Genomic DNA, 17146 nt, shown 5'->3' with positions numbered 1-17146 from the left:
GTTTGGAGTAATGACTGCCTTGAGTAAGTTACAAATATTTTCTTTCTCTTTTTCTAAGTATCTTGGGTGTTTAGGTATAAGTGGCCCCATGATACCCATAGAATTAGATGTTGGCGCATATTCAGCTACTCACACTCCTGGCTAATGACCTTGGCAGCACTACAGAAGAGATTTTTTTGCTTTGTCTCCATTTTATATGCAACTTCTGTAACATATTAGGCACACAAAGTTTTCTGTATCAGGTAGTTTGACCTTTAGGTGTACTGTGCCTTCTGTTATTCTCGACTCTCTCCTATCTCTCCTTTTCTCTTAGTGTTTGTTATACAGCCATCTTACGAATCCTGAGCAAAATCTTATTGGGTTTTTGGTTTATGCTGAAGGCAGAAGACTTTCAGTATAAAATTTAACATGGAGTGTGTGTGTGTATGTGAATTTTTTTTGCTGTCTAAAGCAGGAGACGGCTGTCCTTGAATCACTTTGAAAATGACTTACTACAGCGATCTCTTTTCTTCCTTCAGCTGTTTCATGGGCTTAATATTGATTTTTTTCCCAATTTGATGCATTAGTGTATATGGTAAAAGCCCTTGCTTTTCCCCTTCCAAATGAAACTAATAGGAGTTGAGCTCAGCTAAGTGTGATAAATCTAGAGCTTGGAGACATTATTTTAGGGACATGTAAACACTGGAGGACATAGAGATTCCTAGAGAGATGTTTTCTCCAGAAGACAAGTTAGAGATCCCTAGAGAAATATTTTAAATCATACCTGTGAATAAACAAATCTGCAAAAGTCAAAAAGGCAAATGTGGAGGAACAATTTTACAAACATATTCTATTTTAGTGTTTGTATGTTTTTTAAGGTTTTTAATTGTATATTATATTGTTTTTAGTGTTAGTTGTTTTGGGTCTTCTTTTAGATAAAGGGATAGAAATAATAATAATAACAATAATAATAGCAGAAGCAGCAGCAGCAACAACAAAAAAGTGGTGAGGGAAAGAATGTCCCCTTCTTTCTCAGCCCCAAATGGCTTTGTGATGGTGAGAATATGGAAAACGTTACTTGTCCGAATTCTCAAATTCTAAATGGTTGTTCTATATTGGGGATTCTGGAAGCTGTAATGCACAAATATTGACTTTTCCAAACTGTGTTGTGTGTAGGGATTCGATTTTAAAATCTGGGATATACATGTGGAATCAGATTCCAAACATTGGACTAGGGCCTTATGACTTACTTCAGGGTAAAATGAAAAGCAAAATTAAGCTGCCCTGTGCATTTATTTTTATGTGTAGTTTAACCTTTAGCTGAGCTAACATTTCATACTGGAACATCACTTAGTAAACCCTCAGTGTGTTAGCCTAGTGTAATATCTACTATTGTGACAGACGTTTACTGAATTAGTTGCTCTTGTTTATCAGCAAACACTGTGTAATATTACCTGTGGTTCTGTGTTGTAGTTTTTGGGTACATATTCTGTGGTTGTACAAAATATGGCAAGTGACAAAGTGATTTCAACCCTTTCCTGCAATCCTTTCAGTTAATTGTGTGTTTTTCCTCCCTTTGTGCTGTGCTGCTGATAAACCTGGCTAGGACCCTGCAGTGGGACACAGACCCTTCAGTGCTCCAGCTTCAGTCGGACTCTGAACTTGGGTATATGTCCACTCTCATCATTATTATTATTTTTGTTATATTATGACTTTATTTGCATGAATTATGTTGAAATGGCTTTCCAGATGGGCTTTTCCTTATGTCACTCTGTCCATGTGTGTGTCTATATTTAGATACATATTTCTATATATAGATACAGTTTTCAGAAGGTATTACATCTGTTTTTGTAGGAAACAGGAAACTTCTCACATTTTTTTTTAAAATGTAGAATTTGTGTGTTGGCCGCTATGTGTGTTTGTGTGCATTCATTTTAATGATAGTGTCAAAAAGGATGTTAGATATCTTCCTTTCCCAAGAAAACAGATGTAAAGTTATCTGAAAACAGCAACATTTCTGTTTCATTCCAATGCAAGCTGGAATTGTTTTTTTTTTTTAACATTTATATCCCATCATTGACCTGAAAGCAGTGTATTGTTTATTTGCGTAACCTCTCTCCCTCCACTCTGTATCGTTTGATTTCAGGGCAGCATACACATAAAAGCATCTTAAACAAATTAAAACATATTTGAAATATGCAAAATAAGGAATAATTTCAAGAGACTAAAAGCATACGAAAGAGTTTTCACTGTTTAATGTTCATGACAGGTATGTCAAGTTGAGAGACTGGCCACAAATACTGAGCTTTATGATTCAGCGGCAACTTGAACCAGGATCTGCCAAACCTTAATCTACCCTTTTGACAGTGACACTACACTCGTTTTAAAAATGCTCAGAAGAAAGAACAACTATACTTTTTGACCTGAATCCTTATAGTAGTCCCTGCTCTAGAGTAGACTCATTGAATCACTTGTTGAATACTTACTCAACACTTATATTGCATAGCACACATTCTAATGCTTCACAGATGAAATGTTTCAAAGCAACATCAGAACAGTGTTGAGATGACAAAATTATTAATGAGGAAGAATATATATGTTAGGACCCGGTGCAGCTTTTGCCAGAGCCTGTTGGAACAACTAAGATTCTGCATCCTCTTCTATTCTCCTTTCAACAGAATTAACTGAATTAAACTACTTTTTCATTTTGAATGGAATTTGCAACAATGAAAGTAACCTGAAAACAAAGAGGGAAAGTGGGAGGAGGAAAAAAAATTCGGATAACATAGAAGGGTCCTTGTCAAATTTTGATAGAACATTCGTCATTAATTCACTGAGTCTATGCTAATTGACACTGGTTTGATTCAGGCCCTTATGTTGATTAAAATATTAATTACATTGAAAATAAAATGTTAGTGTTGCATGTTTATGAAACAGTAGTATGCATGTAGACATATCCTAACAGCATGTACATCTCCCATGTAATCAGTTTGTTAACAATAGGTCTCACTTTGTTTGTTGTACTTTAGCAGCCCTCCACATTCACAGGTTTGACTTTTGTGGATTTGATTATTCATGGATTGAAATGTTCTCTCTAGGAATCTTTGGGCCTTCCAGTGTCACTCTACGATTAACTTCCCCTGGAAGAGAGAAGACATCTAGGAATTTCTCCAATGTGATTCTGTTGGAAGTTGACCATAAAGTCATTCTGAAGGACATAGAGATTCCTAGAGAGGTGTTATCTCAGATTAAATTTTTAAAAATCGCAGTTTTTCCACTTCGTTGCTATGCCCCTAACAGCAGCGAATGTGGAGGGCTGACTGTATTCTCTTAATATTTGATCAAGCATTCTTCTCTTTTCCTTTTAGTAAAATTATTTTTGAAATCTCTGAAAGTTGTTTATCAATGCAGTTTGCACAAGGTTGGCTCCTTCAGTTCAATATTTGCCACACTTTGATATAATATTTTAATGTTAACCTTCTTCAGAGTTATTTCAAGGAATACATAATACCACCCCATTAATCATTTTGCAGACAAAATAGCCGTCCAAGGAAGGCTAAGCTGAGAGGTGGCATTTGTCTCAAAGTCGACCATAAAGCTTGATGGTTAGATGGAAATTTGAAACAAGACTTCTGCAGTCTGAGTTCAGTTCAGTTAAGGTCTAGTTAACAACATACAAGGTATTCTTTTGAAAATCGGTAGAGGGCTTCCAATACTTTCTTATTTCTTTTTTTTTTTAATTTGGAGGTCTATGTGGTCTCCCAAAGTGTCCAGGGGCTAGAGGATTGGCCCCTTGACCAGTGCCCAGAAAAATTTTGATTTCCTATTACTTTGATTTACAGTACACTAACAAGTATAAGAGACATTTGGGTACTTGTAAGCAGTACAAGTGGTAGTACCCTTTACGCTTTGCTTAAAGTAAGATTTTTACAAAATTCCAAAGCACAAGAAAGCACAAAAACTGTTCCTCACATGCATATATCTATCTCTTCTTTCTTTCTCTCTCTCTAAAACAAAACCAAAGAAGTTTGTAAGTACACTTTTATGCTCAATTAATTATTGCTTGCTTATTTGTTTGTTCTAGCCGTCGTCTGCACAAGCTTGGTGTGTCAAAGGTGACCCAGGTGGACTTCTTGCCTCGCGAAGTAGTTTCATATTCCAAGGAGACCCAAACACCTCTGGACACTCATCGGTCTGAAGGTAAGTTAGCAACTGTTGCTTACATTTTCTGACAGATTTTTGGTATCTTAAGAAAATTGTTCTGAAATGGGAAAAAGTTGTTAATTGGATTTAAAATGGAACAAGATCTTCAGTTCTTTGTTTTATTGGTTATTCAAATCTTATGTTTTCCTCCCAAAACATCACTTCTCATGTTTGGAGTATGTTCTTTTTGTTGGATATGCTTTGGTTGGTATGCCAACTATGACCATCTTACAGTCATACATGCATTGGACTACTTTAATATGGTGTACATAGGGCTGACTTCGTAAAGTGTTCATGGAAATACTGCAGTTAATCATCATCATCACTGGTGATCCTTCGTGGCCGAGTATGATTGTCTTCCAAGTGTAGGGTCTTGGTGGTGAGTCCATAGGTTACTGTAGAGATCTATCCTTGATGTGCATGTTTTTTCGCAGTGAGGACATCAATTCCCAGATGGAAGGTGGTCCTGATAAGGATTGGTTTGATGTGCCTTCCTCTTGACACGTTTCTCCTTTTCACCCTCCATTTGTGAATTTCACAGCACTGTTGGTCACAGCTGCCTCCAGTTAGAACGCTAGAGGGCCAGGACTTCCCAGTTCTCAGTGTCTATGCCAGAGTTTTAAGGTTTGCTTTAAGCCCATATTTATACCACTTTTCTCGTCCTCCAACATTCTGTTTTCTGTTTGAGTTGAGGGTAGAGTAACTGCTTTGGGAGATGATTATTGGGCATTTGGACCATGTGGCCAGTCCAGTGAAGTTGATGGTGGAGGATTATAGCTTCAGTGTTGGTGGTCTTTGCTTCTTCCAGAACACTCACATTTGTCTGCCTGTCTTTCCAAGAGTTTTGCAAGATTTTTCAGAGGCAAAATTGATGGAACCATTCGAGAGGTTGGGTGTGATGTCTGTAGGTGGTCCACATCTCACAGGCGTATAACAGGGTTGGGAGGACAGTAGCTTTATAAACCAACATCTTGATATCCCTATAAATATCCTGATCCTCAAACATTTTCTGCTTCATTTGAAACTATGCTGCACTTGCAGAGCTCAGACAGTGTTTCAGTGTCGATGTTAACTTTTGTGGAGAGATAGCTGACAAGGTAGTGGAAATGGTCAACATTTCTAACATTAAACCATTAAGCTGTATTTCTGGCATTACATAGGGATTGACTGGTGCCTGCTGAAAGAGCACTTTGATTTTCTTGATGTTCGGTGAGAAGCTAAGCTTTTCATATGCTTCTACAAAGGTGTTTAGAGTGGCTTGCTGGTCTTCTTCTGAATGAGCACAGATTACATTATCACCAGCATATTGGAGTTCTATAACAGATGTTGTGATTTTTGGTTTTGGCTTTCAGTCTGCTGAGGTTAAACAGCTTGCTACCTGTCCAATAGATGATTTCCACACTGGTGGGAAGCTTACCATCAACAAGGTGCAGTATCATGGCGATGAAGATGGAAAATAAGGTTTTGGCAATAACACATTGCTCTTTTCAGCTCTGAAGAATATACAGCTTTATAGTGGTACTCTGTTGTTTTATAAAATAATAACGTTATTTGTTAGTAAAAAAAAGTCCTACACTTATTTGGCCTTGGGATTATTTCAAACTATTAGTTCAAAGAATAGCAAATACACATTATATATATTGGTTTTGTTGCTATGATGTTTTTGCATTTAGTCAATGTATGGCAGTTCATGTTAAAAGTGTATCTGGTACATGGAAAAGTTCTTGCTATATACGGAACAGAAATGACACTTCTGACTTCATATCATTCTCAGAACTCCTTAAAATGATTCTAGACTGTAAATGGTATTTAGCTTCAAGAGGAATCCAGAATTATCTTGTAAGACCTTTATGGCTGTATAACTTTCTTCGGGGCCAAACAGCAGCTGTGAGTATCTAGCTGGTAGACTGCAGCCCCATAGGGAAATGCTCCCATCTAGTGAGTGTATATATGTTTTAATATAGAAAGACAGGAATTCTGGTTAGGGCTTTGAAATATTACATTTTTACACATTGATCTAGACTCCTACAGTCAATGGCATGAACTTAACAGGGAACCTGGGAAAGGAACATTACCAAGTTCTGACCTTGATCACAGACCTTCAGGACAGCACCTAGTTTGTTTATGTGATAACATAAATAACTATTTTTAAACTTTGTTCTTGCTGCCTGGCAGAATTCCCAAAGTGTGCCAGACTCTATTTCTTCATCATTTATTGATGAAATGTGTATAGAGCATGTTGATGCTCACTTGATTTCAAGAAAAATCTGTTGCTTGATAACAAGTAACTATTCAGGACTGGTTTTAAGTAGCAATGACTGAGTCCTTTTGCAATAGGACTATAACCCTTTATAGATGGCATGGGCATATTTCCCCCCTTTCCAGATACTGTGTATCTTTTTTTTTTGAAATGAGATTTAAGCGTCTACATTTCAGAAACTTACAAAGAGTACCCTCTAGTGGTATAATTTAAAACTGTTTGGACAGTAGGGAGAAAAGGAAAATGACTAGACTTGATTATGGAAGTAAAATTGGACTTTATTGGTGCTTCTGCAGTAAAATAAACACATTCTTCTTGAGCAGAAACATTGTGAAATTTAGATTTTCTTTTATATTGGCCTTGGAGAACATTTACATGCTTTTTGCGAAATGCACAAGATTGGAAAATCTGATAAGTGCTGGTTTACTGTAGTATTTGATGTTTAATTGTGTCTGTGATTTATCTGCTTGTCCTGATGTACTTGGCTATGCATGTATGTGTGGGCCAGTTTTGAATCCACGATGGGAGCCTTCTTGTCTTCTGTTAAAGGTGAGATTTTTGAAGGATTTAGAGCAAGCATGGGCAAACTACAGCCCTCCAGGTGTTTTGGACTTCAACTCCTACCGGCTGTTAGGAATTGTGGGAGTTGGAGTCCAAAACACTTGGAGGGCCGAAGTTTGCCCATGCCTGATTTAGAACATTCTCAGGATGTTGCCTTGGTGTGATGTGGTGGCCAATACGGATTAAAAATTGTTGATAACCCAGCTAGACCTAATTAATTATTAAATAGGGAGTCAACACTTATGTAAATCTTTTTGCTTCAGTAGAACTCCTTTGATTATGATTAACCACTGGATTCGGGCTTAAAGTCTAGATGTGTTTATACTCAATTGAACATACAATTTACTGTCCCATGCAGATATCCAAAGATCTTTTTTTGGATTTACATATTAAGGGACTCCAAGAAAGGAGCTCCACTTTTCCACATATTTAATTATATCTTGTGCAGGCTGAATGTGTACATAGGGATTATCACCATTACAGCAGTTTGCAACAAAAATATGACTATGGGATGAGTCAGCATGGTGTAGTTATTTGACTACAAATCTGGAGATCAGAATTCAAATCCCTGCTTGGCCATGGATGTCCATGCATAAGTCAAACTCTCTCTGCTTCAGAGATCAACAAAGGCAAAACCTTTCTGAACAAAGGGCCACCTTAAATCTAAAATGATGTAAAGGCATACAACAATAACAATAGTTATATGTGTTTGTATGTGAGAGCGTGGTAGCCCCAAGTAAAAACTTTGCTTCACCAGTTTTATTTTTTTCTTCTCTCCCCTATTTTCTAGCAATGCAGAGAGTGAGAAACTGAAATTCATCCACACTTAGGGCCCTTCCAAACAGAGACTTCTCTTGGGAATTGGTTTTGTCCTGTTTTGCCCCAGAAACAGCCCTACAACAAGGGCTAAAGCAACTAAGGAAAGCTTTACTTCAGCAAAATGACATGAATGTAACAAACAGCAACAAGGGAACGGAAGGCATAATCCTAAAAGCAAAGCTAAAAGTCTTACATCAGACATGAAAAAAGAGTCTTTGGCAAAAAGTCTTTGTGAGGCACTTCACAGACGCTGGAGCTACAAGCAAGGAACCCAGTGCACAGAAGTATGAATTAGAATGGTTGCTGCCAGCATTGACCACGTGCATTACTGCTGACTTACAGCCCCCAGCTCCCAGCACAGGTGTTCCTAGGGCGAGGTGTGATTGCTAAGCATCCTTGCAGCAATTCTAGCTGACCTTCTCCTTTCTTCTTTCACCCGTCAGCGTTCCTGAAACATAGGAACTGGCAGTATGTTTTTGCTTTCTTCCTCCTCAACATTTGGCCCCAAATCTTCAACTCCTACATCTTCAACCTCCTGTTCTACTTCCTCTTCAGAAGAAGAGGAGTATACAACAGGTTTCCTCTCGTGCTTCCACTAGCCACATATGTGTCATGGCTCCATCTGTTTACATCCCTCTGTCAGCTGTTTTGAGATAAGGAAAGTACTGGAGCAGTCTACATCAGTGTACCATAAGAAACTCTCTCTCTTTTTGGAGCGCTGGAATACACAGTGCTCTGTAGTAGCACATTTCCCCCCCAATATTGGATTTTATTCAAACTTTTTAATCTTGTGTTTTCTGTGATCAAGCGCCCATTGTGGATGTGCTTTTGTATCCCCCATCCCACTTTCTTCTGAGTTTTTAGGTCTATGTAGAAGGGCCCTTAGAACCTTATTTGTTGTGTTGTTCACTGTTGAAAACTCTGCCTTTCCCTTTTCTTTGGATGCCTAACTGCATTTTACTGAAGTTTTAAATTACTGCTGTGCTGGAAAGTTTAGGACTAGAGGAAAATTTCACCAGGGGGACAGGACAGAACTCTTATTTGGAAGGCAATGTCCTGAGTTCATAATTCTATAATGACTAACACTTAAGAAAACAACTTCAAATATCAAAACAATGTAACTTGATGACCTTCAAGAATGCAGTGAAATCATTAAAGGAGGCCTTGTAAAGATGTTAAGAGGGAACCAGTCTTGGTTGTCTCAGGTGCGTTTACTAAAGTAAAGCCTATTTCTGTCTCATTTCAGTGAGGTCTTGGTATCCACTGGCGTTTGGTTCCAGGACCCCCTGTGGATACCAAAACCTGTGGATATTTGAGTTCCATTATGCACAACAGCATTGTAAAATAGGACTCTTTATATAAAATGGGAAATCAATGGGTTTTTGAATATTTTGTTTGAATCCATGGACACAAGATCCATTGATATGGTGGCTTGACTGCATATAACATATAGTATTGCTCTCTCTTTCTCTCCCCCCCCCCCCCCCCCCAGTAAACCCAATTCAAATTGTGACTGAAACCTGTTTTCAAAAATGAATTCTGAGATTTCTATCTGCTCAGTGGCACTCCAATATGATTCTCTGTACCACTCGCAGCTTGATCAAATCATCCTGCAGGTGGACTGCCTGGCACAAGGCTCAACAGGGACCCTCCAAGTGTTTCCACCCATTGCCTCCCCACTGCTGGATCTTTTGCTTTTCTGCTAGGGAATGGTGTTCACTTTTTCACAGAAGAGAACTCTGTCATTACATCCTAGGGAGCAGATTCGGCCTCCCCGCCGCGTGGTTATCAATCCAATCTTTAAGCCTGGTGTCCCATTTCACAGCATTAAGTCGAATGAGCTGCTTGGGACACCTGGTGACAATTGGCCCCAAATGAGAGAGTTAATGGCCTTGACCTCGAGGGCATCTAACTAGCTGGTAGTCGTTGCCGCTGTGCTTTTGCCCTCACCCTCATCGCCTGACATCTGAACCCAGCATTGTGCGGTGCATTTGAAGATGAGCATCATGACACCTGTATGCAAATAGAACTCCAGCTGGGTAGCAATGTGTTTTTCTTACACTGTAGATACATTCAAGCCATCAAAAGCTAACATGTCCAACAGTTTTTATTCCACAATATAAATGAACACATAGGTTGTGTTTTTATACTCATACACAGGCATGCTGAGTAAATATTGCAGACAAGTTTCTTCAGATTCGTAGATACTGTGCATACAAGCAACATTTAGATTACAATTGGGTTTGAATGAGCTTGTTTTTAGCTCAATATTTATTGGTATTTCCCTTCCCCTTAATGTTTTATGATGTTCATTTCTTGCTATGTTGTTCATCTGTGCTGTTATGAATTATATCCTATATTGTAAACTGGCCAGAATTTTGATTTGATGGTGGAAATGGGGTTTCAATGTCCAAATAGGTATGTAAAATATCTGGTTTGTCTTGATATATAATAATATGGGGGCACAAGATTTTTAATAAAAAAAAAACACAACTTTTTTGGGCTACTAGTTCCAGACTTGCAGAGTCAAAAGGGGACTGTTGAAAAACGGATAAAAATCACAAAATTATAATGTCCACATACAACATAAATATTAGCAGTAGAAAATAAAACCAGTACTATAACAAAATGCATAGCACAATAAGTCTTAAGGGAAAGTGACAATTTCTCATAATTGAAATTAACATTATGGGTGGGCAGGTTTGTATTCTGGACCTCTAGTTAGAAGCTCCTTCTGACTTTCTTTTTGAAGATAGGAACCAAAGAAAGGAATATGTATCTCTTAGCCCTCATTCTTGGTTGATGTGTATCCTTAATGCTATGATTAGGACAAATGAATGTGTGCAGCTGAGCCAGCTGAAAAGGCTTATGTCCTTCAGCTCAGTTGCCTGAGCTCTGTAGTTAAAAGAGGCTCAAGGAAATAGCCCTCATCTTTCATACAGACTTAATACTCATTTTATTAGGTTATTAACAGAACAGCCAGAACTGGAATTGCCCAGAGTAGAAGTAGAAAAGACTCAATTTCATATCTATATCTAATACCTTCTTCATCAAATACAAGGAATGCAAGATTTCAGCTGTTCTTCTGCTTCTTTAAGATTTTATCGATCTAGATTTTAATGAGAACTTAGATGTTCAAGCTTCTTTATAACATTGATTTGAAATAGGAATGTAAAATTAATTGGATACAATTAATATAAACATGTAGTAGGAAAAGAAAACTAATCTAAACTGTGTTATACATCTTTTATTTATATCAGTAGTACCTTATTCTGATTTCATACTATAGTTTTAAAAATTGTTGTTTTAAATTTTAAATACATTTAAATATATATATTTTAAAACCAGAACATCTTCCTCCCCTTTAACAATTAATCACACACATCTTCCATTTAGCAGGTCCAGCTGCTGCTTATGGGTCTCCTTATCAGTTATAAATCAGTGCCTTAAATTCTGTTGATTGACTCTAAGAAGGACAGACCCATTGATTTAATTACTGAATGATTAATCAATATGTAAGTAAATCTAATTGATTCAATGGCAATAAGTACTTAATAACAGAACTTAACTCCATTATGTCAAAAAGGTATTATTTTAAAAACTTCAGTGTTTTATCAGCATACCCCTCAACTGTCTTGATTTAGCAGAGGTTGTATGTACATGGGCCAAACAATGGGGGATCCACGTCTCTGCTGCTGCAGGAAGTCAACATAATGCACAGCTTGATTCACAGCAGAAGTACTGGATCAAGTCATTAATTCAGTTCAGGGAGAAATGGAATTTACTCCAGCGCTTCCAGGAATCTTCGGAGTAATCCTGAAATTTTGGGTGTGTAAGGCAGCAGAATTGGGCTGGATATGTGGACAATGCATTGGGCACAAAGATGCTTACAGATGCTTGTTGGTGATGTCAGCTTTGGGGAGGTCACACCAAGATGCTCAGCCATATCTCCAGGATGCGAGAGAGTGGTTTATGGCCACAGTGCTGGCAAGTTTGATATGCCTTTGGTCCAGCCATTTGGATGACCAAAAAATTTCAGGGATGTTCCCAGGCTGCATTAGAGCAGCTCTGGAACAGTTTACCCCAGATTAATTTGTGTGTGTAGGCACAGGCAAACACAACACCATTAATTTCCTGTTGTCCTGCTTTTTCAGCTCCATTAAAAATCAGCACTGTTTGGAAGGGAAGGCTAAAGAGCTTGGAAAACACCAATGATTTCCAAAGCCATGACAGTTAAAAGTGGTATCAAATTGCTTTAATTCTGCAGTGTGTAGATGCACCCGCAGTTAACTCAGCAGGGGATGGGAAAAAATAGGAGATGGGATAATCTTATGCACCCCTGTCATTCCAGGCAAAACCAAACTACTGCAGTCTCTCCTAGTTAATGCATTCTTATTCATTAATAATGTAGCTTGGCCATAGTTTCCATCTATGAAGTACTGGAAGGTGTGAGATACTGACAGATGTTGGTGAATATGGTGGGTTTCAGTAATCCCTCTTTTTTCGATAAATTGCACAGACACATACAGTTATGAATTTTAAACCTTTCTAGATTTTTGAACAATTGCACAAAGGGAGCTCCCAGTGGTGCAGCTGAACTGCTGAACTTGCTGACTAAAAGGTTGGTGGTTCAAATCCAGGGAGCGAGGTGAGCTCCTGCTGTTAGCCCCAGCTTCTGCCAACCTAGCAGTTCGAAAACATGCAAATGTGGGTAGATCAATAGGTACCGCTCCGGCGGGAAGGTAACAACGCTCCATGCAGTCATACCGGGCACATGACCTTGGAGGTGTCTATGGACAACACCGGCTCTTCGGCTTAGAAATGAAGATGAGCACCAACCCCCAGAGTCAGACACGAGACTAGACTTAATGTCAGGTGAAACCTTTATCTTTAGCTATGTTACAAAGTCTCAGAATCATTTGAGTTATGGCTCTTCCACACAGCCACATAACCCAGAATATCAAGGCAGAAAATCCCACAATATCTGCTTTGAAATGGGATATCTGAGTCCACACTGCCATATATCCCAGTTCAAAGCAGAAAATGTGGGATTTTGTTCAGCTGTCTAGAAGGGGCCTTAAAGCTTTCCTATAGTTGCTGGTTGGTTTGACTGCATAGTTCTTCAATGGCACAGATATTTACACATAAATTGACATCCCTGCTCCTGCTGACAGCTGGAAGATGGCACCCTAGCGGATTAGTGCTTAACATATCAAGAGTTCAGTCCCAATGAAATTTTGCCATAGGACACAAACTATGAATAACAAGTAAGGTTTATTCCCATGCTTTTCTGCTTATGACAAATTGTGTTGTCCTTTGCATTTCTGATCAGTGATGTCAGTGGAAAAATATGCTGTGATCATTAATAGCTGCTTTATATCAGTTTACCGAATAACAGACCCTTTTGGGGCTGGCCACATCTTGCAATAATTTTATATTTTTACACAGTAAACATGATCCTCATTGCAATGCTTGAACTCTTTCCCTCCAAAGTGTCTCCACATAACCAAAGGCGTTGGCATTGTTATTAGTTCTGACAAACTGGATTGTACTTTGGCCATTGTTAAATAGCTTTATCTGCCCCACCCCTTCATGTCACCAAGAGACAGAGAATTTTTAATGAATTTAATTAAAACTTTATGTGGTTCCTGAAGTAAAACTCCAGCTGCTTTGCCATTCTTGGATGAAGGAAAGTTTCCTTAATGCATAATGATGTGTTTTATATGAGATATGTTTCAACCTCCTTTCTAGTAGCCCTAGGTTGTTTTCCATGTATATCACAGTTGGCGTTTAGAGTACAAATCAATTAAATAGATTATCACCAACAGCTATTTTTGAGCAAAAAGAACCATAGTTTACCATATATTTTACCAGGTGCAAGAATCAAAACTTTTTAGGAACAGCTTCAAGGGGTGTTAATGATATCTACTGCAACTGGTTTTTACAGTTTCGTATTTCTAAAGTGACATCTGGATCAGAACTTAATCAGATGACATCTGAAATCAAGTCTTAATAAAACAGTGAAATTCAGGAGTGTGTGGCTGTTAAACTAAAATCTTCAAAATAATAAGTAGTTTAATATGTTATATTTTAGCCATTTTTATTTTGATGGTATAACAGTATAATGGTACCATCAGAGCTTGGAAAGTAATGCTTTAAAAATCTTATTTCTGTGTTATTCAATGCAGCATAGAAAAAATAGCTAAATAATATTATTCTTGTATTTTGAAATAAAATGTATTTCAAATTGTTCAGTTACTGCAAAGCTAGAAATTAATTGACTAAAAACTTTCATTGGGTGGGACAAAATTAAATCCTTGCCTTTCATACTAACATTAGGATAGCATGGGATAACAATGAATACAACGCCCACACTATCTATGCTATGTACTGCAGATCCTCAACAATAGACCTAAAACAAGTGTTTAGAAAGCACTCTTATGGACACTGGCCTGTAAATAGGTCCCATTATATTCAGTGAAACTTATATATTAGTAAATATTTTTTGGATTCTGCTGGAAATGAAAGAGAAGAAACTCTCGGGGTGATATTACGGTATATTTAACTTTAAACAATAAGTGGAGGAAGTATAAGCAGTCTATTTACAGAAGAATTTTCTGTGCCTTTAAGTGTAAAGTGGTAATTAACAAAGAGAAACCAACAAAGATGAAATGTATTCATGAGCCTAATCTACACTGGATTTTATTAGCCAATAAAACACCCATTGAAAAAGCTGTGAAAGTAAAATTTTTCACTATTCCTCAAAGAAGGTGTGAACTCTCAGCTGGACTAGTGTAAAATTTGCCGAAACACATTCCTCATAGGAAACAAAGACATTTTATGGAACTGTATTAACAAGAGTATTATATCATATTATAATACTCCCATAAACGTTTCTTGTGTTAATTAACAAAATATTTCTAAGTTGACTCTTGGTAGAGATGAAATTGCAGATACAAGGAACTGTAAATTATTACACTGGAGCAGTATTAAGGATGTGAGTAAAAAGAAAGTACCTAGAAAATCAATTTAGAAGATCAATTGGTAAAATGAAGTAGGATGATTTAGGAAGCAAATGTGGTTGCTGTTGACATATTGAATGGACCAACATTTTCTGAACAGGCTTGTAGAACTGAAAAACTCCTTTATGCTAATTTATTTTTCTAATACAAACCAGAAAGAAATTGTAGTGAACTTCAGATATGTGTTTTCAATTTAATTTGTAAAGTGAGACAAAGAACTACACCAAGCCTGTATATGTTGAGAATAGAAAGTGGCTTGCGTTGCATGAATATTGATAGTGATCTTCCAGAATTTGTCATCAAATGCATAGGTGAAAGATTTCTCAGTATCAATGAAAACAGGCTCCATTGTCATCATGATGCATTGAAACAGAGAAATATTAAGAGAGATATTTCCGGCATCAAAGATATTGGTTTGTGAGGTGACAGTGTACCATTGTTCTATCTTCATTATTTCCCTGCAGAAGTCCTAAAACTTTGCCAATGAGGAAAAACAATATGAAATGTAAATGTGAAATGAATTATAAATTTTTCTTTCATCCTTATTTTCCCAGAGATATTGGGTTTGACCACAGTGATACATGCCCCAGTGACATCTTGTTTGGATTATTGTGACATGCTCTATGTGGAACTACCTTTAAAGAACGTGTTTTTTGGTCGTTCTTCATCATATTCCTTCAAAAACTCCAGTTCCTTTTCAAAAAGGAAAATGCATTTGAAATAGAAATTTTAACTAAATATTTCCCATGATCCCTACTTTTCTATGAACATCAGAGTCAGCATGAAAAACAAGCTGTAAAAGTAGATCGTGCTTTGTACTCATCTACGTAGAAGGGCTCTTGTGTTCTTGTGCAAGTAAGAAAGACAAATATAACAAGATAAAAGCAATGCCACATACCACTAAAAGTCTGGCTACATAGGAAGGTTTATAAAGGATGGTGCTAGGAGGATCGCTTTGGGAGAGACGCAACTATAAGAATGCAGCAAAGAAAAGGTTTATTCTACCCTACAGTTTTCCATGAATGGAAAACTAGTTGACTGGTTTTATTAATTAAGAACTTTTTGTCATTATAGTGATCTGGCTGTGTTCAGTGCCATGGGAAAGATAATTTTATTCCTGTTTATTAAGAAATGTAAAAAAAAAAAGAGAGAGAGAGAGAGTCCTTAAGTCAATTCTGACATATGGTGATTCTATCATGGGGTTTTCTGCGGGTGATAGTGTGTGATTTGCCCAAAGTCACACAGTGAGTTTCCATGACAGAGAGAAGAATAGAACTCTGGTCCCCAAAGTCATAGTTCAACATGCAAACTAACCCCTTGGTATGATGTACAAATGTCTGTTTAGACTGTTTATTATGAATCATCTCAGAGTCTGGGGAGGCCCTGCTCTCGATCCCGTCTCCTTCACAGGTGCTACTGTGGGGACAAGAGACAGGGCCTTCTCAGTGATGGCCCCTCGGCTGTGGAATTCCCTTCCTGGGGATATCAGATACCTCCTGACCTTCTGTAAGAGAGAGAAAACATGGCTTTGTGATCAAGACTTTGAAGAACTTGTGCAATATATAGATATGGAATTTATGTGCAATGACTATTGGAACGGTCTGGACTACAATTGCGGACTGCATGGTTAATAGTTAAAGTATTGTTTTAAACGTTTTAAAATGTTTTAATGTATTTTATAATGCTGTTTTAAAATGTTTGTTTTAATTGTACATTGTTTTATGGCATCAAATAGTTGCGTACGTGTTAAGCCGCCTCGAGTCCCCTCTGAGGTTCAGAAAGGTGGGGTAGAAATGTCGTAAATAATAAATAAATGCACTGCTAACCAAAGTTTCAGCTCTTTTTGGGAAGGGGTGAAGCATACACTTCTGCCTTCCATTGAAGTTCTAAGAATTTCAAAATAATTGACTTGGATTGGACAAAATTACACATCTACCGTCTTGTGCAAGAAAGATATCCTGCCATTTAGCGAATAATTTATACACATTATATAACCAAGCTAAAGATCTGGTAGTTAGGATGTTACACAATGCTGAGGTTTTTGTATTAGTTTTCCTCAACTAATTTGTTCTGAAATGAGTAGATTATAAGAATTTCCCCACATTGTTTTAAAACAGTAGCAGAAAAACAAGCAATTTCTTACCATCTCCCTAAGAAAAGAGCTTTAATCAAGTGCATGGGTGGAAGTTTGAATACAAGAAACTTGAACCAGATTTTGTTGATGCCAGAATTTGATGTTAAGAAGTAAAAAATGAGTACTGATACGAATAACTATATAGTGAGAAGTTTATAGCAGATGACT

The 17146-nt window shown here is 37.5% G+C and overlaps 1 protein-coding gene across 4 annotated transcripts in view; it reads left to right on the top strand.

The window, feature by feature from the left end:
• The window catches only part of dync1i1 (dynein cytoplasmic 1 intermediate chain 1), a 208673-nt gene that overhangs the window by 33101 nt on the left and 158426 nt on the right, over positions 1 to 17146 (top strand). For 2 of the 4 annotated variants that reach the window (XM_008112553.2, XM_008112552.2), the window contains exons 5-6: positions 1586 to 1645; positions 4064 to 4179. In XM_008112553.2, the coding sequence (XP_008110760.1) occupies positions 1586 to 1645; positions 4064 to 4179 (176 nt within the window). The remainder of the gene's footprint in view (positions 1 to 1585; positions 1646 to 4063; positions 4180 to 17146) is intronic. The other 2 variants (XM_008112554.2, XM_003221989.3) reach the window with 1 other exon arrangement.

The sequence above is a fragment of the Anolis carolinensis genome, chromosome 6 (genome assembly GCF_035594765.1).
Source record: "Anolis carolinensis isolate JA03-04 chromosome 6, rAnoCar3.1.pri, whole genome shotgun sequence".
NCBI lineage: Eukaryota > Metazoa > Chordata > Lepidosauria > Squamata > Dactyloidae > Anolis > Anolis carolinensis.
Note: the sequence above shows the minus strand (reverse complement) of the source record. Positions and strands in the feature narration are given on the sequence as shown.